The sequence below is a fragment of the Ochotona curzoniae genome, unplaced genomic scaffold, assembly GCF_017591425.1.
Source record: "Ochotona curzoniae isolate NIBS_2020 unplaced genomic scaffold, NIBS_Ocur_1.0 scaffold_4701, whole genome shotgun sequence".
NCBI lineage: Eukaryota > Metazoa > Chordata > Mammalia > Lagomorpha > Ochotonidae > Ochotona > Ochotona curzoniae.
In genome coordinates, this window is record NW_024467122.1 from 38,929,183 (window position 1) to 38,956,815 (window position 27,633).

The following is a 27,633-nucleotide window of genomic DNA, read 5'->3' on the forward strand; positions in this document are numbered from 1 at the left end:
ACCTTGTGTCCTCTTGCTTGGCCACCTCCTAGAACGTCGACAACGTTAAACCTGAACTCTGGTCATTCCACACTTTAAGCGCCACCTCCTTTCTCCCAGCCTGTCTTTCTTCCCACCCTCTCTGCACCTGTTTTGACCCATCTCCACTTCTCTTTTCTTCCTGTTCATCCACACTTACTCTCCTGCATAACCTTCCACCCTTTAACCACTTTCCTACCAACTTCATTCTTTCCAATACTCTGTGCCACCCACTGTTCCAGTATGGATGAACCTAATAAAGTAACAGGTATTCAGTGGGACACTATAAGATCACTAATGAAAAAAAAAAAAAAAGATCACTAATGAGAGGTGTGATTAACACAATATAAGCAAGTGTATTGCATGGAAAACAAATGTGGAACTGTAATTACAGCAAAATCAAAAAGTTGTTTTATAATACTTGAGTTACATGGGAAGTACTAATGTGAACTTGTGCTTTTAGAAAGAAACATAACTCTTTCTTTCACCACTGAGCATACTTTGTGGCTAGGAAGAACGGTGTAAGCAGAAAGGAGGTTGTTTCTGCCTCCCGTATAGGAGTCCAGGAATAGATGGCAGTTTTATGACCAACAAAGCGCAGGCTCTCTTCTGGCTGTTCTGCCATCTTTCACATGCCAACTCATCACCCAAGATGGCTTCTTCAGCTCCAGCTAGGATATCAACCCCAAGAAAGGATGAAGAAGAAAGGACACACCCCTTTCCTTTAAAGAAGCTTTCTGGCATTTCTGGATGCATCTCATTGGCTACAACCTAGTGACATCAGGCCACACAACTTCAGGGAAAGGCTAGGAAATATATTTCTTTATCCAAGCAGCTAAAAGTCAAGAATTTTATGATATGGAAGAAGGGGAGTTTAGATACAGGGCATGACAGCTACAAGTTTGTCAAAACATAAATAGGCCAGGTAAGTTTGTGAATAATGACAGGTAAGTTGCTTTATTACATTTCAGTTGTTGTGTAACAAGTTGGCAGAATCTTAATGGCTTAAAACACTGCCTAGTTATGATCTCACAGCTTCCAAGGGTCAAAGGCAAGTAGAGCATGACTAGGTTTTTTGCTTGAGGTTTCCCACAGTCCAAAGCAAGGTGTAGCAGGGTTAGAGGCTAAGAATCCTCTTGCAAACTCATTTAAATCCAGTTCCTTCTGTGTAGGGTTAAAGTCTCTGGCTCCCTCCCTCCTGCAACCAATAGCAAGTGGGCCACATCACCCTAGAACTACGAATCCCTCAGGCCCAGGTGTCTGCCTTCTGAAGTCACATTTCTCGACTTCCATGGGAAGTTCTCCGAGTCAAGAATTCTCGTGATTAAATTGGGCCCACCCAGATAAGCCGAGAGAACACCTCCCTATTTTAAGGCACGTAGCCTGAGATATGTCTAGCTGCTTTAGACATGTAACACTCACACGTTCTAGGCATCTGGACATGTGGAGCTTTGAGACATTTGCTACATCCCAGTCATCAGACTTGGAGACAACATCACCTAGAGAAGAGATAGCCAGTACAGTACAGGAAAGACCTGGAGAATGTGCAGAGATAGAGCCAGCTCAGGTTTTAAATCACTAAAGAAACTGAACTCATTTCCAGATTCCCAACCAAGAATTCACTGATTAATAACCCAAAGTTTATCTGTCCTTAAGTGCTGTTCTTCCTTTAGATATGCAAATTCAAAACTTGGTCAGAGACTGAGACATATTTAATGCTTGTATCTACAGATCCATACTTACGGTAGGCTTCGGCATAGCTGTCTTAAGTTGTATAGTCCTTAAAGCGATATGTGCACTTTGCCAAAATGCTTGAAGCTTTCAAGAAGCTAATATTTGGGACAGATGATACTGCTGAAGCATTTGGGAAGATTTTATTAAGTTTGCAATCAGCATTTGACTTATAAAATGTATAGCTCTTGATTTATTGCTTATATAATGTAGTGATTAAATCTCCAGTGATTGTCTAAGTAGATGTTTCAAGTAAGATGATTAAATAATAAGGTAAACACAGGTGATGTTGCATGTTCTTCTGCAGCTACTGTAGATACTGAAACACTAAAGACCCTAAGACTCGAACCCCACTCTGCACCTCCCCTACATTCCCCTCTCGGTCTTCCCTTCCCCTGGACCTCTCTTTGCCCTCTCCTACACCCCACCCCTGGACCCCCATACCCTCCGCTACACCCTGCCCCTGGAATCTCCCTGTGCTTCCCCTAAACACTGCCCCTAGCAGAGTGAAGGATTCTGTGTGGACCTGAAACCATGACACCACACACACCTCTTGCCACACTAGATCCTCAATACTCCAGTTCCTCTCCGTGTTTCTTTCCCACCTTCCTTCCCTGTCCATCCCAGAATCCAGCTGCAGTGTCCTTCTGACCTTAGATTCCTATGTCGCAACCTCACCCACTGCTGCTTGGCCCTGGGGCAGGAGAGACTCTCACCTCCTACGTCACTGAGAAGCCAAGAAGCCGAAACACCAGGCAGGAATGCTCACTCCTCACCATTAGCAATTGCAATTGAAGAGCTCAAGTGTCAGATGGGGCCTACGTTGTGGTTCAACATGTTAATCTTCCACCTGGCATCTCTTGTGGGCACTGTTCATGTCTTGGCTGCTCCATTTCTGATCCAGCTCCCTGCCTGTGGCCTGGGAAGACAGCAGAGGATGGCTCAAGTCCTTGGGCCTCTGCACGCATGTGAGAGACCAGGAAGAAGCTCCTGACTCCTGGCTATGGATCAGCTCAGCCCTGGTCAGTTGCAGCTGTTTGGGAAATAAACCAGTGGATCTCTCTCTCTTTTTCTCTGTAAATCTGCCTTTTGAAAATAATAATAATAAATCTTTAAAAAAAAAAAAAGGTTCTTAAATCACAAAAGGAAAAGGGCGTGGAGGGGGTTAGGGATGGCATTAACCTCAGCTCCACCAGCCTGCCTGGCTCCACAGAGTCCTCTGGCGGCTCCTTCAGTTAAGGATCTGAATACACAGGTAAGCTCATGAGGCCAGTTGGAGCAGAACCTGAAACTGAAGCTGCGGCCTTAGTTCACTGTGCAGCAGCCAGCTCTCACCAGGACCCTCATCTTGCTCTACGCGCCACTCCAGCACCCAAAGAGAAGCTGCTGCCCTATCCCGCTGCCCCTGCCCGCCAACCACAAGCCCCAGTCACCACAGGTAGGATGTATAAAGCTCCAGTGCTGCATACCCTGGATGGCCACTTCCCATGAGGAAATGGTCCATCACCATAAAAGACTGCCTGCTAAGAGTCTCTCAAGCGTGTTCAAGCACCTCTGAATCTAACACCTGTTAGTCACTGCTGAACTCTGGCCTCCACATTCCACCTAACCTGCCCTCCGCGGGCCTGCCATTATGGCCATTTGAGAAGTAAAGCAGCAGATAAAGAATGTTTCTGTGTCTCTCCTTCTCTCTATAAATTTACCTTCCAAATAAAAATAATAAATCTTAAAAGTTGGGGTGTCATAGTTTGGGGGTGGTGTGGCAGGTAACTAACACCAAACTGAACGTGCTTGCATGAGAGGCAGTGAGTCAGCAACTTAAGACATTGGGCACAGAATGTGTGTTCCTCTCCAGCCTCTTCCCTAGTAGCTGGGCAAGGCAGTCAGCTATTTCCTCTCCCTGGCTCATTTCTTGCAGCTGTAAAATGGAGGTACTAATTGTATCTTTCCCCAGATTGTTGGGAAGTGCTTAGAACGAGGTGAACCTAGAGCAAAGACTCCCTGTACTTAAGTTACTATAACTACGAGAATGAGTGAGTGAATTCAAATGCATGCTGGTCCCAGGGATTCTTGAGGAACTTTTAAAAGCATGTGACATATCTATTTTGTGTTTTTTGTAGCCATTTACCTGTTATAAGATTTCTGATTTCCAAGTATGTTCACTTTTACTGATAAACATAAAAACCTCTTAGTAGGGACTGGCATGGTGGTCTAGTCCCAGGTTAAAGTCCTCCCCTTGCATGTGCTGGGATCCCATTTGGGCACTGGTGTGTGTCCTGGCTGCTCCACTTCCCATCCAGCTCCCTGTTTGTGGCCTGGGAAAGCAGTAGAGAATGGCCCAAAACCTTGGGATCCTGCACCCATGTGGGAGACCCGGGAAGAAGTTCCTGGCTCTTGGCTTCAGATTGGCTCAGCTCTGGCTGTGTTGCAACCACTTGGGGAGTGAACAAGCAGACAGGATATCTTTCTATAAATTTGCTTTTCCAGGTTAAAAAAAATATATATATATATAGAGAGAGAGAGAGAGAGAACTAAGTAAACAATTACCAGGAAAGTCTGGTATGGCAAGGCCTGGCTGGCATCAACAACATAAACCTGTGCATGTAAGTTCTGACATGAGGCCAGGAAGCCCTTCACCTGGAACCACGTACATTCTGGATGCTTTGTAATATGTGAGATTTATCTGTTTTTATTGGAAAGGCCAATTTGCAAAGAAAAAGGAGAAACAGAAAGATTCACCTTCATCTGTTGGCCGCAAAGATCAGAGCTGAGCCAATCCAAAGCCAAAAACCAAGAGCTTCTTCAGAGTCTCCTGTCACTGTGCCACAGCGATGGACTTGGTGCACGGAGCTGATAATATCGCGTGGACTCTGACTGATGGTCAAAAGCCGAAGTTAATTAGTGGCATCAGACTTTATACACTGAGGGTCATATGGGATAAGGGAGGAAGTATTGAGCTCATCAACAAAACCCAGTTAACAGTTTCTATGCTTTTGTTTAGAACTCCTTTTGTCTTGTATATTCCACCAAGTGTTCTCACAAACATACTGTCCATTCAACTGTTCTTATACAAATTATATCCAGTCAGATATACAAAAGATAGCCATTCGGTTGTTCTCATGCAAACATTAGCCAATCAACTGTAATCCTGTGCTCCCTGACCTTCTAGGGTCACAACGTCCTCCTAAAGTCTCCAACACAAATATAGAATCCCAAAGCTTTGGGCCATGCTCTATTGCTTTCCCAGACCACAAACAGGGAACTGGATGGAAAGTGGAGCAGCTGAGATATGAGCCAGTGCCCATATGGGATGCTGGCGCCCCTAGAATTAGAGGATTAGCTAATTGAACCATTGTCCTAACCTCCTACTTTGCAAATTTTTTTTCTAGAAAGCCTTCCTGCTAGTGTCATTCACGAGAATGAAAATCAGTGATAAGTGTCAAAGAGACAAGCCATGATAGTCAGCCTATAGAACCCACAGTGTTCATCTCTGCAGAAATAGGTGAGGTTGCACATCTCTGCTCAAACCTTGTAGAGTGTTCAAACAGCATAAAAAAGAACAGTCTCAACATGAGAGGGAGGGACACACATTTGACCAGCAGTTAAGTTGCCTCTTGCAGGATCCACACCCATATCTGAGTGCCTGGTTTGAGTCCTGGCTCTGCTTCCAAATCCAGCATCCTGCTAACGCATGCAACAAGTGATGGCTCAAGGGCTTGGGTCTCTGCCACTCATCGACTGGGTTCCAGACCCTTGGCTTCAGCAAGATGCAGTTCCAGCTGTTGAGGAAATCTAGGGAGTGAAGCAGTGGGTAGGAGACCTGTGTGTATATGTGTCTTTCTGTCTTTCAAATAAAATGATTAAAATTAATAGGGGGTTGGCACAGTGGTGCAACTCACTAATCCTCCACTCTGCGTGGCAGCATCTCATATGGGCACTGGCTTGTGTCCTGGCTGTTCTGTTTCCCATCCAGCTCCAAGCTTGTGGCCTGGGAAAGCATAGGAAGATGTCTCAAGTCCTTGGGCCCCTGCACCCACATGGGAGACCCCGAAGAAGCTCCTGGCTTTGGATCGGCTCAGTTCTGATCCTTGCAAGCAACTGGGGAGTGAACCAGTGGATCTTTCTGTCTCTCTTTCCCTCTGTAAATCTATCTCCCCAATAAAAAGAAATAAACCTTTTTTATAAAGTGTGAAACGGCCCAGCTTGATAGCCTATCAGCTACAGTCCTCTCCTTGAATGCACCAGGATCACATATGGGCACCAGTTCTAATCCCGGCAGCCTTGCTTCCCATCCAACTCCCTGCTTATGGCCTGGGAAAGCAGTCGAGGATGACCCAAAGGACCCTTCACCCACATGGGAGACCCAGAAGCAGCTTCGGGCTCCTGGCTTCAGATTGACTCAGCTCCAGCCATTGTTGTGGCCGCTTGGGGAATGAATTATCACATGGAAGATCTTCTTCTTTGTCTCTTCTCCTCTGTATGTTTGCCGTTTCAATTAAAACAAAAAAGTGTAAAACAGTAATGAGTAAAATCTGACTACTGCTTACATTTGTCTAGGGTACAAAATCTATGATTTTTTTTTTCCAAAGGCCTCTTCTAAAGCCTTCCACTTCTGCTCACAGGTCTGTACTATGAGTGTATGTGTGTGTGTGTGCGTTACTTTTGATGAAAGGACTTGGAGAAGACCTCTCTGAACAATACGTGAACAGGAACTCCAGGCCCCTGCATCAGGAACACCTATGCCACCCTGCTTCTCCTATATCCTATGCTGTGTTGATTCAGTTGTTTTCCTCTTTTCATGTGGGCTCCAGAGCAGTAGCGATGATGTCACCTGTGTTACCTGTTATCTGCCCCACCCCCAGAACACAGCCTGGCATGGGGCAGGTACATGAGAGCACTAGTGTGCACACCGGAAGGAGGATTATCTCCAGCTACTCTGTACACCAAACGCTAAACCAAAACCTGAGCAGGTAAGAAAAGCTGCCGAAGCCCCAGGTCAGGGAAGTTGGCCAAGGTGGAGGGGGTGGTCTCTGTGGGCCTGAGGAGGTAGCATAGCCAGGGCTTCAGATGTGTCCTCCAACACGTGATGAACACTCACCCTGTCCTTAGCACCCCACGAGCCTGTCCACACAGATCATTTCATGGGATTCTTGCACATGGGGACACTGAGACCTCACCGGCAGCCCACACAGGTGGCAGATCCTCAGTCAGGATTCCAGCCTCGGTCTGTGATGCGTCCCTCACAGCCAGACGTGAATGCTTCAGCATTAGCACCATCTATCCTTATCCACATCCCTCCCACTTTCACAGAGCAGCCACGGAACCTTCTGGGTATCACCTCCTGCACCCTGATTCCCTCAGCTCAGGACAGATGATCATGACAAGAAACAGTCCAGACCTTCAAGTCTGGATCTGAAGAGCATACAGCAACCACAACCCCCTCACCCGCCAACACACTGCTTCACCCTGTCACATCCATAACTGCTTCTGAAGCTAACCAAACAAAAAACACCTGACATTGGCCCTAGTTTGATCTGTTTATTGACAAATCAAATGAAAAAAAAAATCATTTAAAGGAAGGGTATAAGATTATAAATGTAATGACAAGGGATGGGAGTGGACAGAGAGGCTACGTACAGCACCTGGGGTGAACGCGCAAGCGGGAAGAATGGCAGAGCGGGGAGGGGGAGGGAATGTGGTTTCTGCTCAGAAGCCCATAGCGCACCTCCCGCTTCTCAGCTATCACCCCTCCTCGACCCGGCTGACAGCTGGGAATGGTTTCAGGACAACGTCCCCATCACCTGTCTATTGGAGGGAATAGTGGCCTTGGATTTGGAAAGTGTCTTGCTAGAAATTTTTGAGGTGAACTGGAGGGCCAGGAGGTTTCTTCCCGTCCTCAAATCAGCCATAACCAAGCTGTGTGACTTCAGACAAGTCCCTGCGTCTCTCTGCTGTGCCATGAGAGGATCCAGCTGGGCTTGACTCTACCTTCTGCAATGCCAAGTGTCCTGGAAACCCAAGCTGAGCCCAGCGACTGACTCAGCTTCTGGAGGAATGAAGTTACAGAGACCAGGCACTGGCCTTCACCTGGTGCCAGCTTGCTCTTCAGCGGTGGCAGGTCACAGGCCAGAGCGATCTTTGTAGAGAATGATTCGGGACCAGTGTGGAGATGGAGACAGGGGAGACTGGGTTTTGCTCTACATAAAAGGCAAGTTCAGAGGACTGGGTGAGGTTATGGGGGAATGGTCCAAGCAAAGCAATCATATACTATATAAAATCTAGGAATGCTGGGAACAGTAGCAGTGGAAGAAGTAAGGGCTCTGGAATTTGGGCTTTTGGTGGGGTGGGGATTGATTGGGAGGTAGAGGCACACCGGCACCTCTCTGGGTACTGGAATGCTGATTTCAGACCCCGCCCCCCTTCACACAGAGCCCAGGACGCCTGGGTCTGGTCAAAGCAGCTCTCAGTAAAGATGCCACCTTGGGCATCAACATCCTTGATTCCTGTGGGATAGACCCCATCAGAGCAGGGGTGAGGAGCTAACTCCATTGCCTGGAGTTGAGTGAGGTAGGCCAACCCATGCTCCTCCTTGCCTGTCCCATGCTCTCACACACGGTCAACTCATGGTTGTTCAACCTCTCACCCCAAGCCCTTGTCCTAGAGGCCCAGGAGGTCTGTCTATCCCTCTGTGACAGTTGGCCAGGCTGCACCTGACCTAGGAAAGCTGGCCTTGGGGCAAGGGAGGCCGTTGCCTTCCTGCAGTCCTCATGGGTGTGTGTGTGTGACTGTGAGGCCAGAGCCTCCCCAAATGCCTAGGCTGGGGGCAAGAACCCAAACTAAAGGTTTCTCAGTGAAAGTGGGTTGGTGGTTCTGGTTCTCCCTGCCAGAGCCACACTGTGTCAGGGTTTGGCCAGCCAGGTTTAAGCCTGGAGTCGGGGTAGGGGGAGTGAGGAGGTAGGGGCATAGGTGTGTGCACACGTGTGTTCAGCCACACACCTGCACATGTGTGAAGGGGAAAAGATGCAGAACCTGACCTACCTTGCTAAGGGGACTTGCCACTCCCCAGTGTAAAACTGCCTAAATCCCCCATCAGAGAGCCTCGTGCAAACTCTCCCAAACTGGGACAGGCTTCCGTAGGGACCTTGATCACTACTTCAAGGTAATTCAGCAAAGCTTTACAAAACAAGTTCTCTAGAAAAAGCACCATTGAGGGGCTGCAAGCCCTGCTGGAGGAGAGTGGGGGGTGGCCTAGCAGCAGAAACCCGAGAGCCCTGGGTGGGAGGGCCTCTCTGCACAGCTGCAGCTCACGGCTCCAGCACCTTGAAAGACAAGGGCGTGCCATTCTTGGCAACAGACTTCATCAGGCTGCTCGGATAGACACAACCCAGCTTCTCCGGGGTGGGAAAGCCCCACACCCTATACAGAGACAGGCTCAGCCGGTCCCCGATATAGAAGGGGCCCACCCATTTGGCACTGTTGCCATTCCTGGGGAGGGACAGCAGGAGGACCTGGTCCCCCACGTGCCACTCCTTCTCCTGGCTCTCCCGCTGGAAACGCTTGTTCTCGGCCTTGGAGCTGCCCTTTTCGGCACCCTTCCAGTGCAGCTCCAGCAGCAGCTCCACCAACTGCAGCATGAACGTGTCCATCTTAAGCCCTTCCAGGTTGGCGCTGCTCATCTCCCACCACAAAGGCTCGGTCAGCCTCATTTCCCCTCCAGTCAGCACCTGGAAGGGCGAGGCGTGGCTGCAAGAGGCCCTGAAGGCCAGGTGCAATAAGGGCAGGGAGGCCGCCCACTTGTGGCCGTGCAGGAAGATGAACTCCTTGAGGGCCCTTTTGAATTCCCAGTATACCTCTGAGCTTGCCAGGCAGGGGAATTGCAAGTCCCTGCTCAGGGTCGTGACCTGGGCTCCCAGAGCCAGCCCGCAGCTCACCAGCACATGCCGAGCAAAATGGGGACCCTGAGCCGCCTCCAGCCGCATGGGGATGCCCCATCTGGCAAACACATGCTGTAGCAGCAGGTGGGCCACAGCCATATGGGTGTAGGGCTTCAGCGGGAACGCCTCCACCCAGCGGGTATTGGGGTCGGCCACAATGAGCACGTGCTTGTGACCCTCCTCACTCGTGGTGATGGGGCCCACCACCTCGATCTGCAGGGTGGACCAGGGGGCAGTGGACCTGAGAGGCCACAAGGACTCGATCACCTTCAGCTCCCCGGCCGCCAGGTGCCGGGGGATGCAAAACAAGCAGCTCCGGCAATACTCGCGCACGTGCTCCTGCATGCCGGGCCACCAGCCCAGCAGCCGCAGCTTCTTGTAGGTCTCCTCGGGCCTCTGGTGGCCCGCCATGGGGATGTCATGCACAGCAAATATCAGATCCCTGCGCAGCTGCCGCGGCACCACCCAAACCCTGGGCCGCTTTTCGACCTTGAACACAAGCAGGCCCGTCTCCTCGTCGAGGCTGAGTGAGTTGAAGGTTGAGCTGAAGGGTGAGGAGCTAGGCAACTTCTGCCCAGCCTGCAGCTTGGCAATGACATCAGCCAGGGTGCTGTCACTCAGCTGCAAAGCCAGCAGGTTGGGCTTTGAGCACGTGGCATGTGGGGTCACCACAGGGACTGGCACATCCTCTGGCAAGTGCCAGCTCTCCCCATCGCCCTCAGCACCCTGCTTAGCCAGGTTGTCCACTGTCACGGCAAACAGGGAACCCCGGTAGGAGGTTCGGTAGATAAATGGGAGGGATGGCAGGCCCGAGATGAGGCTTATGACATAGGAGAGCAGGCTTGGATGAGGTAGTGGCGCCCCGTCAGACGACAGGAAGCCCCGAGCCCTCCAGAGGGGCAGCAGCTCCCAGAGGAGGCTGAAGATCCAGTGGCAGTGGGTAAGAAAGACCACTGGAAAATTAGAGTTGCCAAAGCGCTCCAGGGCACAGGCCACAGCTGCCAGGTGGGCATAGGTCAGTGTGTATGAGGAACAGGAAAAGGCGAGGGAGATGGGGGCACTGGTGGGGGTTAGGACGTAGAGCCCGAAGCCAGTACACTCATCGTCGTCACGGTAGAAGCAATAGCCAGACACGTGGATGCAGATGAAAGTGGACAGGTCAGCGGAAGGAGGCAGGGCCTGGAAGAAGCGTGGCATGTCAGCCTCAGGCGTCAGCAGGCGGTTCTCGCGCCGCAGGCCTTGGAGCAGGCTCAGCTCCAGGGCCCTCTTGCCTTTATCCTGTACCAAGAGGGACCAGCGAATCAGCCAGGCTGTCGACACCCTGCGGCCATCCCAGGCCTCCGGGTCTGCTGTGGGGCGTGAGGCATAGGACAGACCCAGGACCACTGGAGTGTCACCAATCCAGCGGGAAAAATGCTTGAGGGCCCAAGCCACAGCATAGGGACTGTCTCCCCCCGACTGGGGGCCCTCGCTATCCTCATCTGGGAGCAAGGGCTTCGAGGTATAGGCCACGGGGTGCTTCCTCCCCGAGTGCTCCTGGTGGAGGATGGCTGTGAGGGCCACTTGGCTCACGGACACATGCAGGTGGAAGGGCAGCTGTGGGTTGGGGGCCGTGAGGCACAGGGCAGACACCAGGGCTCGCTTCAGAGCCAGGAAGGCCTGCTCATGCTCCCGCTCCCACCGCCAGTCGGGCTTCTGTTTGAGCAGGCCGTGCAGGGGGCCCATCAGGTCCTCGTAGTCAAGGATGGTGTCACGGTATGAGTCCATGAACCCCACGAAGAAAGAGAGTGCAGTGAAGTTGCTGGGGACCGTCAGCTGGGCCAGCTGGGCCAGCACCTGCTGGCAGGGAGCCTTCCCATCCCAGGGGATGCCCAGACAGGGAGAAGCCACCCCAGGCAGCAGGTCAATGTCGAGGGCCCCGTCCGGGGGGTCGTGGAGGCTGAGGCATCGGAGGATTTCCTCCGAGAGGGAGGGACTCTCAACCTGGAACACCGAGGCCAGCGAAGAGCCAGAATCGTCCTCCGCAGTCAGGCACTGCAGGCCCTCAGCCTCCCTCTGCTCCTCCTCCTTCTTCTCTCTCTCTTCTTCCTTCTCCTTCACCTCCTCTTTCTGCTTCTCCTCCTCCTTCTCCTGTTTCTCCTTCTCCTTCTGTTTTTCCTTCTCCTTTTTCTCCTTCTCTTCCTTTTCCTTCTGCTTCTCTTTCTGCCTCTTCTCCTTCCCCCTGATGTCTCCCACATTCTGTGCACTCTCCAGGCGCTCAGGGCCACCGCCCCACTCAGAGACGCTGGCTGAGCTGGGAGGAAGGGCTTTCCATACCTTCAGGAAGTTTCCAATCGCCGTATCCAACCTACACCAAAAGAGATGGGAGAGAGACAGGGAGCCCACCCCCAAGGAAACCTCACAGACCCTTGCCCCATTCCTAAGTGTTCCTGAGGCTGGCCCACACAGACTGCCTCTTCCTCCTGCCTGTCTCCCACCCGTAACTTCAGAGACCCGCCTGTGCTCTGAAGGTCAAAAGTCCTCGAGCACGGCACCTCGCAGTAAGGGCAAAGCCAATGGTTGGGTAAGAAACGACAGGAGGTCTCCACCTGGTTCCAGTCAGGGCAACCTAGTAGAGGTCACCCAGGCGAGAGAACCTGCAGGGGATCTGGGAGGACACAGCCAACTCAGACAACATCACTGTTTTCTAAACTGGTGGGATAGCATGGGTAGACCTGCCAGGGGAAGCAGTGTTCTGCTGAGATGGTCCTGACTAAGGTTCTCGGCTGGCTTCAGGGAACTGGGAAGTGGGACAACAAGGATGCTCAGAGCGGGTAGAGACCAGGTGATCTGGGTTAGTGCAAACCAGCTTTGCTGGCATCGGCAAAGTGACCTAGGGAAAGTCACTTGAGTCTCACATCTATAAAGGGAGACAGTGGTCCCTCACATCTGGCTCTAGGTGTGGTTCTAGGGAGACAATCAACACAGAAAAAATCTACTTGGTGTAGATTCTAGATACACGGGTAAGGCCGCTGACTGTAACACAGGTACCATTAGCCTACGGTGCGAACAGCTGAATGGTCATCAACCAGGAAATGGGTAAGTCTGCTGTGTGTGTGTGTGTGTGTGTATGTAATCCTGCATGGTCGTTAAAAGTGAACTACATGAAGTACCAAGATGTGCATCTGAAAAAAATAATAAAATGTTGAGTACAATGTGAGGTGTGGAAGGCCACATAAAGTGTTGCAGCAGGCATGGATATGTCACCTCGCACAACCATATCGCAAGTGGACACATCAATACCTGAGAGAAGGACAAAGACATGAAAAAGCCGGCTCACGCTCTTCATAGATGAGCACCAGACCCATGGTGGCCAGCAGTTTCTGGTCGGTCACAGGGGGACCCAGAAGGGAGGGAAGGCCTGCCCTGTTACCTGTTGGGCTTCCGGAGGAACTCATCCAAGGTGGGGCCGTCACGGCCCAGGGGGTCGTCGGGCACCATGAAGAGATTCCCAGCAAAGGTGAAAGGCAACAGGCTGCATCCGGTAGAGAAGTGGCCCAGTCAGATGGGCCCTGGCCTCATGCCACTGTCCTGCGGCTGCCCAGGATCTCCCACCTCCCAGCAGGTGCTGTGAGCACATCACCAGGGTCCCTGTCTCCCCCATCAGGGGCTTCATGACACCCTCCAGGAAGGGACTGCTTACCGGTCTTTGACCATCACTTTCTTAGAGCTATTCAGCAGGACGTGGATCTGTTCATTGGTCACGATGATGCCATCTGTCTCCTCTGCCAACTTCACCATGAACCTGCAGGGAATGAGGGGTGTCATGAGATACCCAGGAACCAATTCCTCACTTCCCAAATCCTCCAAGAAAGTGAATCTGCAGCTTCACGAGGAGGGCATCCTTCATAAGTCAGGGGATGCAGCCCACCTCCTCGGGGCAGCCATCTGGGAAGGTGAACACATATGTACATATGCGCACACCCCAACTGCATATATAAGTACACCTCACTGTTCTACCCACAGACATTGTAGCCTTATGCACACATGCACATGCATGTGTTTATTCCTTCTTTCGCATGTGAAACATGAAGATTAAATGCACTGAAGTGTCTAGGTCAGTGTCTGCTACATGGCATATACACAAACAACACTCAGTTGTCACTCTTCTGCAACACACACTTTTCCTATTCATCCCATGACATACATGTACAATATGATGACACACCTGAGAACACATATCTGAATAAACAAATCCACTTTTCCAATCAAATAGGCTGTGTCCAAGAAGACAAGCCAAAGCTTGCCTTCCCTGGAGTTTCATTCCAGATCCCCTGAGCATGCTGCTTCACAAGTGCCCAGCAGAGGGCGCTTCTGCAGAAACGCCCATTTCCTTCAACCCAGGGGACCAGAGTTTGGAGGCGCTTGGAGACCTCACCCCAGGGTTTCCCTGTCACTGGAGAGTTGCCGGTGGAGCCCTGTCCAGACTTTCCTGGGCTAAGTGGTTGCCAGGTCTTGGAAAAGGTGGAGAGAAACCTGAAGTCCTCCCTCCTCAGCAAGGGCAGGCCTCCATGAGGCAGACTGCTGTCTGCCCTGACAAGCGTCAGCAGAAGGCCTCCTTTCCCAGGGGAGGGGCAGGTAAGCAGAGATCACGGGATCTCCCTGGATGACTGGGGCCTGAGGTAGACCAGGACTCCATCTGCATGTAGCCACATACCTGCCTCCTCCTAGTGCCAGGGTTGAGGGGAGGGAGAAAGGGAAAGTTGCCTTGATGCAAATTGGCTCCCAAAGTTTGGGGTCCCCTTGGTGCTCACCCCAGGTAGCTGGATCCACCTGTGCTGGCTGACTCTCCAACCCCCAGGTCCCTGTGTGGATTCAGGGAAACAAGCATCCGGGGGACAAAATCGGGAGCCACCCTTGGGCATGGGAAGAGCCTGCCTTGAACCCCCTCCTCTCCTCTGCTTTGACAGCCATGACCTTCCCCATCCTCTGACACATCTGCCTCCAGTTCCCCAGCCCCCAGCCCAGGCCACACTCAGTGTTTGTGGGCGAGACACAGGGGTGACCCACCTGTAGTCGTAGGTGGTAATCTTCTTGCCGTTCTCCAGCTGGGACGGGGTGATGGAAAGCATCTTGAGTAAGTGCAACTGTGTCAGAAAGTGGCTTTCTGAGGGGTGAGGGGCACAAGACAAGGACGGTCAGAGGAAGGGCACTCAGAGGAAGGGCACAGCGGCAAAGCCAAGGTGGGGTAGGGGGCAGAGCAGCAGGGAGCAGTCAAGCCTCCCTGAGGCAGCTGGGAGGACTGGGGGCGTCTCACCTTGCACTCTCCGATTCTTCTTCAGCTGCCAGGTGGGTATAAACACAGTGACGTCTCGGTGTCCCCGGTTCCAGAAATATTGCACCGCCATGGCAATGCCCCGGCAGGAGAAGTAGTGCTGGAGGCCGTGCCTGGGGGTTGGGGGCATGGGACAGTTCAAGGGATGGCCTTGCCTCCCAAGTGCTCCCTCAGAGCCCAGACCTGGGGCAGCCAATAGCAAAGCCAGAGGAAGATACCCACCACACATCCCTTCTCCCTTCCCCAGCTTCCAACCTGCTGGGAGCAGGCTGTCACTAGACACTGTGAGTACAGGTGTGTCTGTGTGTATGCACACTTGTGTATAGGAACATGGAGAGTAAGGTGAGGAAGAAGGGGGCTGCCTTGTGGAATATCGGGTTAAGTCGCTGCTTGCAACTCTGGCATCCCATATCAGAGTCCTGGCTGCTCCACTTCCAATCTAGCTCGTTATTAATGTGCCTGGGAAAGCAGTAGCAGATAGGGCCACCCACAACCCATATGAAAGACCTGGATGGAGGCCCTGGCTCCTAGTTCAGCCTGGTCCAGCTCTTGCCATTGTAGGTATGTAGGGGTGAACTAGCAGATAAAATATGTGTGTGTGTGTGTGTACCATATCTGTCACTCCAACTTTCAAGTAAACTGCTAAACGTTAGAAAAAGAAAAGGGAGAGAGGAAAGCAGCCTCTACATTGTCCAAACAAAACTTCCCGACCACCTGCTGTGTAGAGTGTGTCAGAGTATGCAGCTTTCCAAATGTATTTCTTTATTTTAAAAAAATTTTTTTCCTTTACTTAAAAAGCATTATGACAGAAAGAGGGAGAGACAATGAGATCTTTCATCCACTGGCTTGCCTCCCCGAATGGCTACAACTGCTGCAATTGGTCTGAGCTAAAGTCAGGAACTTGCAACTCCATTCAGGCCTCCCACATGGGTGGCAGGGGCCCAAGTCCCTGGGCCATTCTCTGTTGCCTTCCCAGGCACATTAGCAGGAAGCTGGGTCAGAAGTGGAGCAGCTGGGCTTTGAACTGGAGCTCTGCTTAAGGGATGCTGGCGTCATAAGCACTGACTTCACACACTGCATGGTAACACCAGCCCCTCTCACATGTGTTTCTGCTAACACCTCCACAGTTGCCTAGGAGGGAAGAGCATCACAGAGAAGGGACGCATTTGGCCTTTAAGTCGGCGTCACACATTTGAGAGCTGGCCTGGGAGGAACACAGGCTTCAGTAGCCAGTGGGCTCTGGCTGACTCCAGGACTGTGGACAGGATTTCTCACCTCTGAGACTGTTTCTGCCTCCACAGAAAGAGGAAAAACGGAACATGGGCCGCACAGAGCTGCTGTGCTGGCTCCATGCGCACTGCCAGGCACGCAGAAGCTGCCTCCCTCCTAGTCTTTCCCCATATCACCCACATGGAATCAGGAAGGGATGCCCTGGTCACCCCTCACCATTCCCACGGCTACTCACACCATGGCCACACTGCTGCCATCAATGACCACTCGCCGCAAGCCCTGGTCCCCGGGTTCCTTGGACAGTTTCAGCTCAAAGGGTGTATTCAGGGCCTCGTGGTAGCGCTGGAAGCTGGTCACAGTATTGTTGGCCTGTGGGTGGCGAGTCGGCTGCTTTGCAGTCCCCTCCGAAGCCCCCAGGATTCCCTCCATCTGAGATTGGTGCTTCCTGCCTGGGCTCGAGGTGCTACCAGGCTGGCAACCTTGCCTTCCAGCCTCCCCTTGGCCCTTGAGTGAGGAGGTATTGCCCCTGGATGAAGGCTGGCCCTCACTCACAAGCTTGCCCACATCCAAGGCAGAACCGGCCTCCCTGGACACCTTCTGAGAGGCAGGTGTTTTGGCTGCTTTGGGGGCTTTGGAGGTGGTAGGGGCTTTGGAGGTGGTAGGGGCTTTGGAGGTGGCAGGGGCTTTGGAGGTGGAGGGGGCTTTGGGAGCTGCAGGCCCTGTTTTGCCTGCTTGAGCTTTGGCTGTCTTGGAGCCTGTGGGTGCTGTCTTTGTCGCAGGTGTCTTCTGAGCCGCAGGAGTTTTGGGAGTTGCAGGTACACCTTGGGCAGCTGCTGCTAGCTGCCTGGCTGCGTTTGGAGCTGTGGACACAGCTTGAGTGGCCGGCTCTGCTGCAGCCAAAGACACTTTGGGGGCTGTGGGCTCTGTGGGCACTGTGGGCTCTGTGGACACTGCTGGCAGCACTGCCTGGACCACAGGCACTTGGGGAGTTGCAGGCAGCCCCAGAGAGGTGGGTGGGCTTTCTGCTTTGGGCACTGCTGCAGCCAGGGGCACTTGGTGAGTTTCAGGCACTATTGGAGCTTCAGGTTCTGACTGGGCTGGCAGCCCACCCTGGGCTGGGGGCTCCTCTTGTCCTGTGGGCAGCACTAGGGAGGGTCCCTCTTCTGGGCCCTTACATTCTAAGCATGTGTTTCCTGTATTCTTGAGCTGATCTTCAGCTTGAAGACAGGATGCAGGGGTCAAAGTTGGCTCTAACTGTAGAAGTCCTGGGGCGACCTCATCCTTCATATTTGAGGTTCCTGGCATCACCACCAGACTCATGACCTCCTGGGAGCTCTCAGGCCTTGGGCAGTTCTGTGGGGCCGCTTCTGCCCCCAGCTCCCCATCCGGTTTACATACTGGGCTCTCAGCGCTGGGCAGAGGGGCCAGCGCCTTCTGCTTCCACTCCAGATTCAGGGGCAAAGAGGCCTGCCCTGGCAGCTTCAGCTGAATGGGGCCCAGCGGCCTCTGCCAGAAGGGGATGGTGAAACACGCCTGGGACAGGAGGTAGGCCAGGTGGACAGAAGGCAGCTCATGGAGCTTCCAGAAGGTTGTAGCCACGGCCCCTGGCCACAAGGCAGGCCCCGGGGTCCAGGCCTTCCAGGGTGGGCACACACTCAGGGTTGATACAAGAGGCTGCAGGGGGAGCTTGTCTTCCAGCCGCGAGGTCTGCCTGGGCTGTATCAGGGTGCATGCGCTGTTGGCAGAGTCCTGGCTACTGCAGGCTTGTGCTGGCTCTTCCTCTCCAGTGCTGTCTGTACCTCCTTGACTGCTGGAAGTGAACCTGGAAGAAGCCCCTATCTGTTGAACAGGCCTGCCAGAAGACCCAGACAACTAGAGTTTGGTTGGGATGGGGAGCTAGGGTAGGGTGAGGGAGGTCAGACACATTGTTGTAGAACTTACCGTACCAGCTGGTTTGCTGTGTCCTGCTGGGTGCCCTGGCCTGAGGCTCCTAGACCAGGTAATCTCTTGGCATTATCATTCTGAAGGGTCCCCACCTCCAGGAAGGGCCCAGGACTGTCCCCGACAGGCACCAGGGCCGGGGTTTCCTTTTGCTGCTGGAGAGGGCAGATCAAGACTTCCGGGTCGCTGTGGGGGTTGGAGAAGCCACAGTGGCTGAGCCACTCGATGACGTCCTCCTTGCCCGCCGCATCACGCACCAGGCTCAGCAGTAGCTCCTGCACCGCGGGAGGTAGCTGCAGCAGGTCCCCTGCATGCTGGTCCCTGCGGATCCAGACCAGGGCCCCGAAGGCCTGGGTCACCTCGGCCTCCCAGACATCTGGAGGAGTGCGCAAAGAGGCTGGGCCCCAACGTAGCCGCGCCACCAGCTCCTCCAGCCAGTTTTGGGTCAGGACGAAGGACTCAGTCAGCCCGCCCACCATCAGCGAGCCTGGGGGGCCAGGCACCAGGTAGGCCAGGGTGCTCCAGCAGAGGCAGTCCAGAAAGAGGCCCCGGGCCCCGAGGAAGGCGCAGTGCAGGACCGGTGGGTAGCGGACCTCCTTCCACAGCTCGGGGCTGCACAAGCCCTTCAGGTACTCCTGGCATAAGGGTGGGAGAGCACAAGGAAGTCAGGAGGCTGCCACAGACTCCACCTCTCTTCCCACTTGGCCAGCCCTTGCCAGGCCGGTGCCTTTCCTCTGCCAACCAAACGGACTCCCCGATCATTTTTTCTGCCTCTGCACCCTCATACACCCATGTCTTCCCTAGAGTCTTGACCCCAGTTCCAACTTGACCACAACAGAACAGGTGCATGGTGGGAAATGTCATCTCAGAGCTAAGCTAGGTAGGTCCTTAAGAAGTCCAGCCTCAGAACTGAGGAGGAGTTTAGTGAAAGGAGTGCCTACTGGTGAGCCCCTCCCTCCAAATGCCAGACCACCTAGCACCTGGACTAAGTTATTCCCACCTGCCCACAGCTTCTCTCCCCTACATCTCCTTATACCTATGCACAAAGGACTAAAGGCAGTTTCCACTTTGCTAGGAGGCTGTTAAGCTTCAATGAAGACCATCCACAGCAGGTGCAGAGTGCAATGCCTGGCTCAGCCAGCTCCCAGGCTGCAGGCCAAGGAGTGCTACAGAGGCCACCCCAGGACACGGAGCTCAAGGGTGACTGGGTCAGGGTCACAGCCCAGGCCTGTCTGACTCTGACATCACAGCTCTCACCGGCTCTGCTGCCAGATCACTCAATGCAGACAGCCTAGTCCTGTAGGATTCTGATTAATCCCCCTCCAAGTTTCTAGCACAACCTGTCCCTGTAACCATGGCAACTCTGCAGCCCAGAGGGAACTGGGGAGGAGATGAGGTCCTGGGCCTCGGGGTGGGCAGGGGAGTTAGGGGCTCCCCCTGGACAAACTCACAGACACTCAGCAAAGTGCAGGGCGGGGCTCAGGCGGCAGCAGGAAGCGGCAGGAGTGAGGCTCTTCCTCCAAGGGAGCAGGAGCTCCAGCTGCCAGCCCCCAGGTCGGCACTCATGGCCCTGTGCTTCCACTACCCTGTGTCTGCAACAGGCATCCTTCAGCTGGCCTGCCCCAGGTAGTGCCATTGGATCACAAGGACTGCAGTGTGGGTCCTCAACAGCTGTTATGAAGAACACCAGAACACCTCTGCCCAGGGCCCAGGACACCCACCTGCAGCCCCTTCCCCAAAGGGAGTCCATGGCTAGTCTCATTTTCTATCAGTCCCAAACTAGCTCCAAATCTGTAGGACTTCCTAAGCCACCCTCGCCCACGTACACCTCAGCAGGTGCCACTCACAGACTTTAACAAACAGCTTGCCCCCACCCCACCATAGCCCCAATTCCAAGAACTCAAATGAAGAGGGGAGCTGAGAACATTACAGATGCTTTCTTTCTCTTTTGGTTTAGGACATTTATTACTGGATTACATTAGATTATGTAATCTAATTAGACACTTAGATTATGTTCAAGATAATAAATCTGTGCTATTATTGAGAACGTACTATGCGCCAGACACTTAATACACATTGTCTCACCTACTCTTCTCCCAACCCTTATATAAAGAAGTCACCATGCGGTCTGGCACTGTAGCATACCAGGTAAAGCTGCTGCCTGAGATGCTAGAATCCCATAAGATGCTGGTTCAAGTCCTGACTGCTCCATTTCCCACCCAGCTCCCTTCTTGTGGCCTGAGAAAAAATGGAGAATGACCCAAAGCCTTGGGATCCTGCATCCACATGGGAGATCTGGAGAGAGCTCCTGACTTCCAGCTTCAAATTAGTCCAACTCTGGCCACTGCAGCCATTTGGGGAGTGAACCAGCAGATGGAAGATTTCTCTCTCTTTTGGTAACTCTACCTCTCAAATAAATAAATAAGTCTTAAAAAAAAAAAAAAAAGGAAATCCCCAGGATGCACATTTTGGAGGTACAAAGCAGCTAGCTATCTGCCCACGACCACACAGGCCACGCTGGGACACGCAGGCCTTCTGACACCCAAGTCCAGGTTCTTAACTATGATGCTGTCTTTGCTTACAGAACAAGAAAAGGCAAGAAAACAACAGGATTCTGCGGCAAATGATAGCCCAGAAAATGACCAGAACAATTGCACTACATACAACCTATCCAGATCTTTTCCCTCCAAGAAAAGAAAAAGTAGAGAAGAGAGAACACATGGACAGGCAAATTATACAAAGAAATAGAAGAAAGTACAGAAAACATGCTTTCAAAAACATGTGGGATGGGCCTGGCACGATGGCTCAGTGGCTAAATCCACTCCTTGCATGCACCAGGATCCCATATAAGAACTAGTTCATGTCCCGGCTGTTTCACTTTCCATCCAGCTCCCTGCTATGGCCTGGGAAAGCAGTGGAGAATGGCCCAAAGCATTGAGACCCTGCACCTGCATGGGAGACCCAGAAGAAGCTTCTGGTTCCTGGCTTTGGATTGGCTCAGCTCTGGCCATTGCAGCCACTTGGGAAGTAAACCAATGAACAAAGGACTTTCTGTGTCTCTCCTTGTCTCTGTAAATCTGCCTTTCCAATAAAAATAAATAAGTCTTAAAAAAAAAAATGTGGGTCCAGCACAGTAGTGAATCAGGCTAATTCTCTGCCTGTGACTCTGGCATCCCATACAGGCACTGTTCAGTCCTGGCTGCTCCACTTCTGATCCTGCTCCCTGTTTTTGGCCTGGGAAAGCAGCAGAGATTGGCTCTTACATCCTTGGGCCCTGACACCCACATGGGAGACATGGAAGAAGCTTCCGGATCCAGGATTTGGATCAGCTGAACTTCTGGCTGCTATGGCCATTTGGGGAGTAAACTAGGGAATGGAAGATCTCTCTGCTTCTCCCTCCCTCTCTGTAACTCTGCCTTTCCAACAAAATAAATCTTTAAACAAACAGCCTTCAGAGTGGGGGAGAATCAGCAGATGGAAGATTCTTTTTTTTTTTTTAAGATTTATTTTATTTTTATTGGAAAGGTGGATATACAGAGAGGAGAGACAGAGAGGAAGATCTTCCATCCGATGATTCACTCCCCAAGTGAGCGCAACGGCCGATGCTATGCCAGTCTGAAGCCAGGAGCCTCTTCCGGGTCTCCCACACGGGTGCAGGGTCCCAAAGCTTTGGGCTGTCCTCGACTGCTTTCCTGGGCCACAGGCAGGGAGCTGGAAGGGAAGGGGGGCTGCCGGGATTAGGACCAGCGCCCATATGGGATCCCGGGTGTGCAAGGCAAGGGCGTTAAACCATTGCACCACCGCGCCGGGCCCAATGGAAGATTCTTTTTCTCTCATTCTATCTCCCTCCTCTTCTGCAGTTTTGTTTTTCAAATAAATAAAATAAATCATTTTTTAAATCAAAAATTTTAAAAAAGGACTGAAAGATAATGTTGAGTAAATCTTAAAAAAACAGAGCAGAGTCGCCAGCATTGTGCCACAGTTAATCCACTGCTTGTGACAGCAGCATCCTGGCTGCTCTGCTTCTTTTTTTTTTTTTTTTAAAGATTTATTTATTTTTATTACAAAGTCAGATATACAGAGAGGACGAGAGATAGAGAGGAAGATCTCCCGTCCGATGATTCACTCTCCAAGTGAGCACAACGGCCGGTGCTGTGCCAATCAGAAGCCAGAAGCCAGGAACTTCCTTCCGGGTCTCCCACACAGGTGCAGGGTCCCAAAGCTTTGGGCCATCCTCGACTGACCTCCCAGGCCACCAGCAGGGAGCTGGACGGGAAGTGGAGCTGCCGGGATTAGAACCAGCACCCATATGGGATCCCGGTGCATTCAAGGTGAGGACCTTAGCCGCTAGGCCATGCTGCCGGGCCCTGTTCTGCTTCTAATCCAGCTTCCCACCAATCCTCTTAGGAGCAGCAGATGATGGCCCAAGTACTTGGGTCCCTGCCACCTACAAGGGAGACTGGGATGGAGTTCCTGCCTCCTGACTTCAGCTTGAACAAGCTCTGTTGCAGCCATCCGGGGAATGAACCAGCAGATGAAAGATTCTCTCTCTCTCTATCTGTCTGTCTGTCTCTCTCTCTCTCTCTCCCCCTTGTCTATGCCTCTTCCAAATAAATGAGTAAGTCTTTAAAAAGAAATGGAAAGGGAAGGTAAAAACTCAGAAAACAGAAGGAAAAAAATAGGAAAAGTAAAGGAGCTTCAGAAAGCTCAATATCTGAAGAGGGATTCAGGAAAGAGAAAGCAGGGCAGAAAATCATCCATGGAATCACCTCCAGATCCCCTGGTAGACAAGCCAGCTGGGCATACAGGGTAACTGCAGTGGATGGAAACAGAGCCACACACAGCAGCCTGCTTGCTGGACGATCTGTGAACACAGCAACACTATAAACCCTCAGTCGGAAACAGAATCCCTAAGCAAGGAGCGGGGCCCGTGTGGCTCCAGACTTCTCCAAAGCAAGCTGTCGATGCAGTAATGGCCTCACATTTTTGAAAGTAATCTCCCATTTACAATTCAACACCAGCTAGGCTGTCAATCAAGTGACCTTCTCACAGGCAATGGACACAACCCATACGCCGATACACAACCCAACCACTTTCCTCCTACAAACCTGTTCTCAGGAACCCCTTGGCTTGGTTCACTTTCTGCAGCTATCACAGAATACCTCATTTAGAGTGATCAGAATGTACCTAGCTGCATTTCCAGAGGCTGGAAAGTCCAAAGCGTGACATCAGCAAGTGACAAGGGCTGGGAAAGAAACAGGGCACATGAGACAGAGAGGTGGCCAAAGGGTCCCCAAATGCGTAGATGATCCATTCTCCAAAAGCAGCCCTAGGGTATTTAGGAGAGCAAAGCCCTCATGACCTAATCACTTCCTAATACTATTACAGAGGCAACGGATTGTCAGTGTGCGTTTTGGAGGAGACATTCAAACCACAGCACCTTAAGAGTGCTTCTACTAAGTCTCTCTTTGGTGGAAAGTGCTTCCAACAAAGAGAATCATCTACCAAATCAAGGAAGAAAACTAAGAAAGAAGATTCATCATAGACAAGAAGCATAAACAATCTCTAAGCTGACAGAGCAGCATTATCTCAGAACTTCTTCATCCACTGAGCATTACTGACCACTGATGCCATGCTAGGTGCTGTTTCACAGCGATAGTTGTCCCCATAGAGGACCCCCTGTAGGGACTGGAAACCAGTCCCTGTGACTCTAGCCCCAGGCAGGCTTAAGGCAGCAGTCTGTAAATCCTTGGCGACTGCACCATCTCATTAGTTTGGTGACACCACTTACGGATGTATGCCACCAACCTGAGAAAGAATAAAGACGGGTGTTTCAGGAAACAAAATACTCAACAAAGAAGTACCTAACAAAGGACAACAGCAAACCAGTCTCAGGAAGACAGGCTGCTGGCCTCGGAAGCAAATGAACAGGCAGAAGGGAGAGCTGTCTCCAAGGACAAAAACTGAAGCACAAAGAACACCATCAACTGGCAGACAGAACTTACAGGAAAACTGCCCTGAGAGCCTACTGGGAGCAATAAGCAGTAGGAACAGGTGCAAAGAAAACCAAACCAATTGACCGACAGAAGCTCTTCAGTGAAAACAAAGAGCAAAAAAAGAAATCCTAACATACCTCCTTGATTAAATGTGACCAATATGGACTTAGTGTGATGGTTCAGTGGCCAAATCCTCACCTTGTATCCGCTGGGATCCCATAGGTTGGCTCATGTCCCAGCTCCTCCACTTATCATCTAGTTCCCTACTTGTTGCCTGGAAAAGCAGGCTAGGACAGCCCAAAGCCTTGGGACCCTGTACCCGTGTTGTAGACCCAAAAGAAGCTCCTGACTTCAGATCAGCTCAGTTCCAGCCTTTGCGGCCATTTGGGGAGTGAATCAGTGGATGGAAGATCTCTCGCTCTCTCTGCCTCACCTCTCTTTAAATTTGCCTTTCCACGTGTGAGGTTCCTTCTTACTACAGCTGGGATTGGGGTCAGTTATAAGCACCTCCACCTGGACACCATGAGGCAGGCCTCCCTACACATCACGGATTCCTATCAGATTGCAGGGTCTTCCAGAAGTCCATTCTGGCCTCTTGCTTGAACCCCAAGGACAGGAGAGACTTTCTCCAAAATGTAGAGCCAGCTTATAAACAGTAACCCCGATATCCACACACCATTGTTCTGTGCACCCACAAAGGACCCTCAGGTGCCTTCCACAACCCTCCTTGGAGTGGGTTTTCTTGTATTCTGTCTTACAGATGAGGATCTAGGCTCAAGAAAATGCAAATGCTTTGATCCAGGTTACCCAATCAGAAGGCAGCAAACGCTAGTCTCAAACTCCACCCACTGCATTCCTCAGTCCCTGCTGCTCCGCGGTTTAACTATTGACAAGCACATCCAACCCAGACCACCACATCCCAGGCCCAAAACCGTATCTTCTCCACCTTTCCTTTATATCCCCAACAAGCTCACATTGTGCAGGAAGGAGTAGGGGAGTGACCTGGCTAGAGGAACGGAGAGCTGGAGGCAGAAACCGGGGTCCGGGTGAGTGGGGAGGAAGCCACTGGTTTATAATAGTAGGGCTTGGGGTGCCACAGATAGGCCTGGAGCCTGACTCTAGGACTTCGGCAAGTGGAGGTGCCTGAACCCAACCTCTCCCAGCTTCAGAAACGCTGGCGCCCGCACATCTGCTCCCAGAGCAGACACCTCTTCCCCTCCCCCAGGACCTCTGTAAACTGCTGATGCAGCACCTCAGCAGAGGGGCTGGAGGGAGGAACTTCCCCAGCTTGTCTGCCAGCCTGACAGCCTCCCGCACTCATAGCCTTGGCCAATTGGGGTGACTGTTAGACCCAGCTCTGGTGGATGGTATGTGTGTCGGCCCACCAAGACAAGGTGGTCTGGGGCAGAGGCAGCTTATAGCACTCCTTCCTATGGAGGAGGTGATAAGGGAGTCTAAGGGAGACCCTTGGCTGGAACCCAGGGTGGGGGAATCTGAAAAGGCGGAGTCAGGCTTGGCAGGGGTGCGCTTTTTGGCCTGGCGTGTCCAGAATCCAGTCCCACAGAGCCCACAGCTCTCCTCCCAGATTCCCACCCAGCCCACAGGTCTGGCGCCTTCCAAAGCAGCTGTGCCTCCACCCAGAGTCCCTGCTAGAGATATGGAGAGCATGGCAGGGAGCCCAGAGTTCTGGCTAGGCTCCAACTCCCACCCTTAGCCCCCCACCCATCTGCCTGGGCTGAGCTCAGCCTGGCCCTCACTTTCAGTGGTCCCCAGTGCCCACAGGGTAAATGCCAGCACAGCTCTAGAAGGAACTCTCCGGCCCCTCCAGTGGCTGCAAAGGACAGCCCAGGACTGCAGGAGACTTCAAAGGGGGCAGGACCTCACCCCCCCACACACACACCACCCACAACCAGACGTCAGTAGAGAACAAAGAGGTCTCTTGCAGACAGCCCAGAAACTCTGGGTCTGCTGTTGCTCCCCAGACGCCAGAGCAGAGCTGTGGTGGCTGGGTCCTGGCCAGGACACACCGAGGAAGCTCGCTCTTTCTTTCTGCCTCTCGGCGCACTTCAGGGACAGAAATGACACGCAAGAGAGGGGTGGGGCAGAAAAGAACGACGGAATCAGAGAAGGATGGGGAGAGAGTCAGCTAGAGAGTCCGGAGAGGCAGGAGGGGACCACTGGGGACGCCCCCCCCCCCCGCCTTCCCCTGTCCCCCACCCCCGCCCCGACCCTAGGGACCCCGGACCGAGGCTGGGAGCGATGCGAGGTGGGGGTGGGGTGCAGGAAACTGTTTACCTTGGCTTTGCCGGTGTTTTCCCGAGGCCCCTCGAGTTGCAGCCAGAAGTAGGGGGTGTCCGGGCGGCTCTGATAGGCATTGAGCTTGACCCTGAAGATTCTCTGCACTTGCAGGCGCTGCCGCTGCACCCGAGGCTTCGATTTCGTCTGCACCATGAACCATTCCTGCGCTGGGGGGTCGCCCCCCGACAGCAGCATGGCTGCCCCGCCCGGCCCTGGAAGCAGGGGAGACGCGGGGAGACCACAGTGCCTCCCGGGGTTCTGGCGCGGGGTCCCCCCCCCAGCTCCCTAACCACGCCCCCCTCGTCCCCGCGGCGCGCCCCCCTGCCCGGCCGCGGCCTCCTCCCCGCGGCTGCGACCCAGGCGCCCGCCCGCGTCAGCTCGGGGCCCGTCTGCTGCGGCCGCGGCGACCAGCCCTTCCTGCCGGGGGCTGCAGCTGCGGGTGGGAGCGGCCGGGCTCCCGCCGCCCTTCCCTCCGCCCCCAGTCGTCCCCCTCCACCGCTCCGCCAGCCCCTCCGGGGCAAACCCGTTCCCAGTCCGCTGGGGAGCTCGGAGGGGCGGGGTGGGGACGGAGGAAGGAGACGGGGCGGTGTGGGGGAGACCCGGCGCGGAGGAGGGGGCGGAGGGTACTGGAAACTGCTTTTCCACCAGCTTGAGGCCCCGAGCCAGAATCCAGAGGTCAAAGTGAATTTCCTTCCACGTTCGCTTTCCCCTAGTAGAAGGGGGAGAAGAGGGAGGGAAAAGCTATTTTGGAGGTTGGGTTTTTGGGGGGAGGGATGGGATTTGGGACGCGGCCTCCACCTCTCCGTCCCCTTCTCTGCCTCCCAGACGTCCCCCCAGAGAACTGAGCCTTGGCCCCTTCCAGCCTCGGAGGAAAGGGTTAAGGTTGGGATGGGAGCCAGGGGAGGCCCAGGCCTCCAGGAAGCCCCGAGCTGGTGACCAGGCAGGAAGGAAAGGGTCACTGCACTGGCGCCCCAGCCCCCACCCAAGTCGGGGGCCCGAAGGCCCGGGGCTGGCGGGCAGCCCGGACCCTCCCGAAGCCCCCTTGGGGCTGGAGAGCGGTGGGGAGAGCTGCCAGCGCTTCCAGCCCGGCTCGGCGCGCGTGAGCCGAGCCTTCCGCCAAAGGAGGAGGGGTGACTGGGGGTGACAGCCAGCCCGCAGGCTCCGAGAGCAG

General features: G+C 53.1%; 1 protein-coding gene across 1 annotated transcript; it reads right to left on the reverse strand.

Annotated features, from left to right (window-relative positions):
* Positions 1–9,053: 9,053 nt before the first annotated feature.
* Positions 9,054–26,657, reverse strand: NYNRIN (NYN domain and retroviral integrase containing). The gene is made up of 9 exons (XM_040968388.1): positions 26,460–26,657; positions 18,169–18,803; positions 16,463–18,049; positions 14,980–15,110; positions 14,733–14,829; positions 13,366–13,467; positions 13,096–13,197; positions 11,919–12,030; positions 9,054–11,771 (listed from the first exon to the last, which is right to left on the reverse strand). The coding sequence occupies exons 1-9, from the start codon at positions 26,655–26,657 to the stop codon at positions 9,054–9,056; spliced, it is 5,682 nt and encodes a 1,893-aa protein (XP_040824322.1).
* Between the last annotated feature and the right edge of the window lie 976 nt (positions 26,658–27,633).

Excerpts from the sequence above, each read along its gene's own strand:
- NYNRIN (XM_040968388.1), bottom strand. The coding sequence starts at position 26,657 with ATGCTGCTGTCGGGGGGCGACCCCCCAGCGCAGGAATGGTTCATGGTG. Across the intron at positions 18,804-26,459 it reads AAAACACCGGCAAAGCCAAG|GAGTACCTGAAGGGCTTGTG; the intron begins GTAAACAGTTTC and ends CCCTTATGCCAG. Across the intron at positions 11,772-11,918 it reads GCCTGGAGAGTGCACAGAAT|GAAGAAGAGAGAGAGAAGAA; the intron begins GTGGGAGACATC and ends GTGAAGGAGAAG.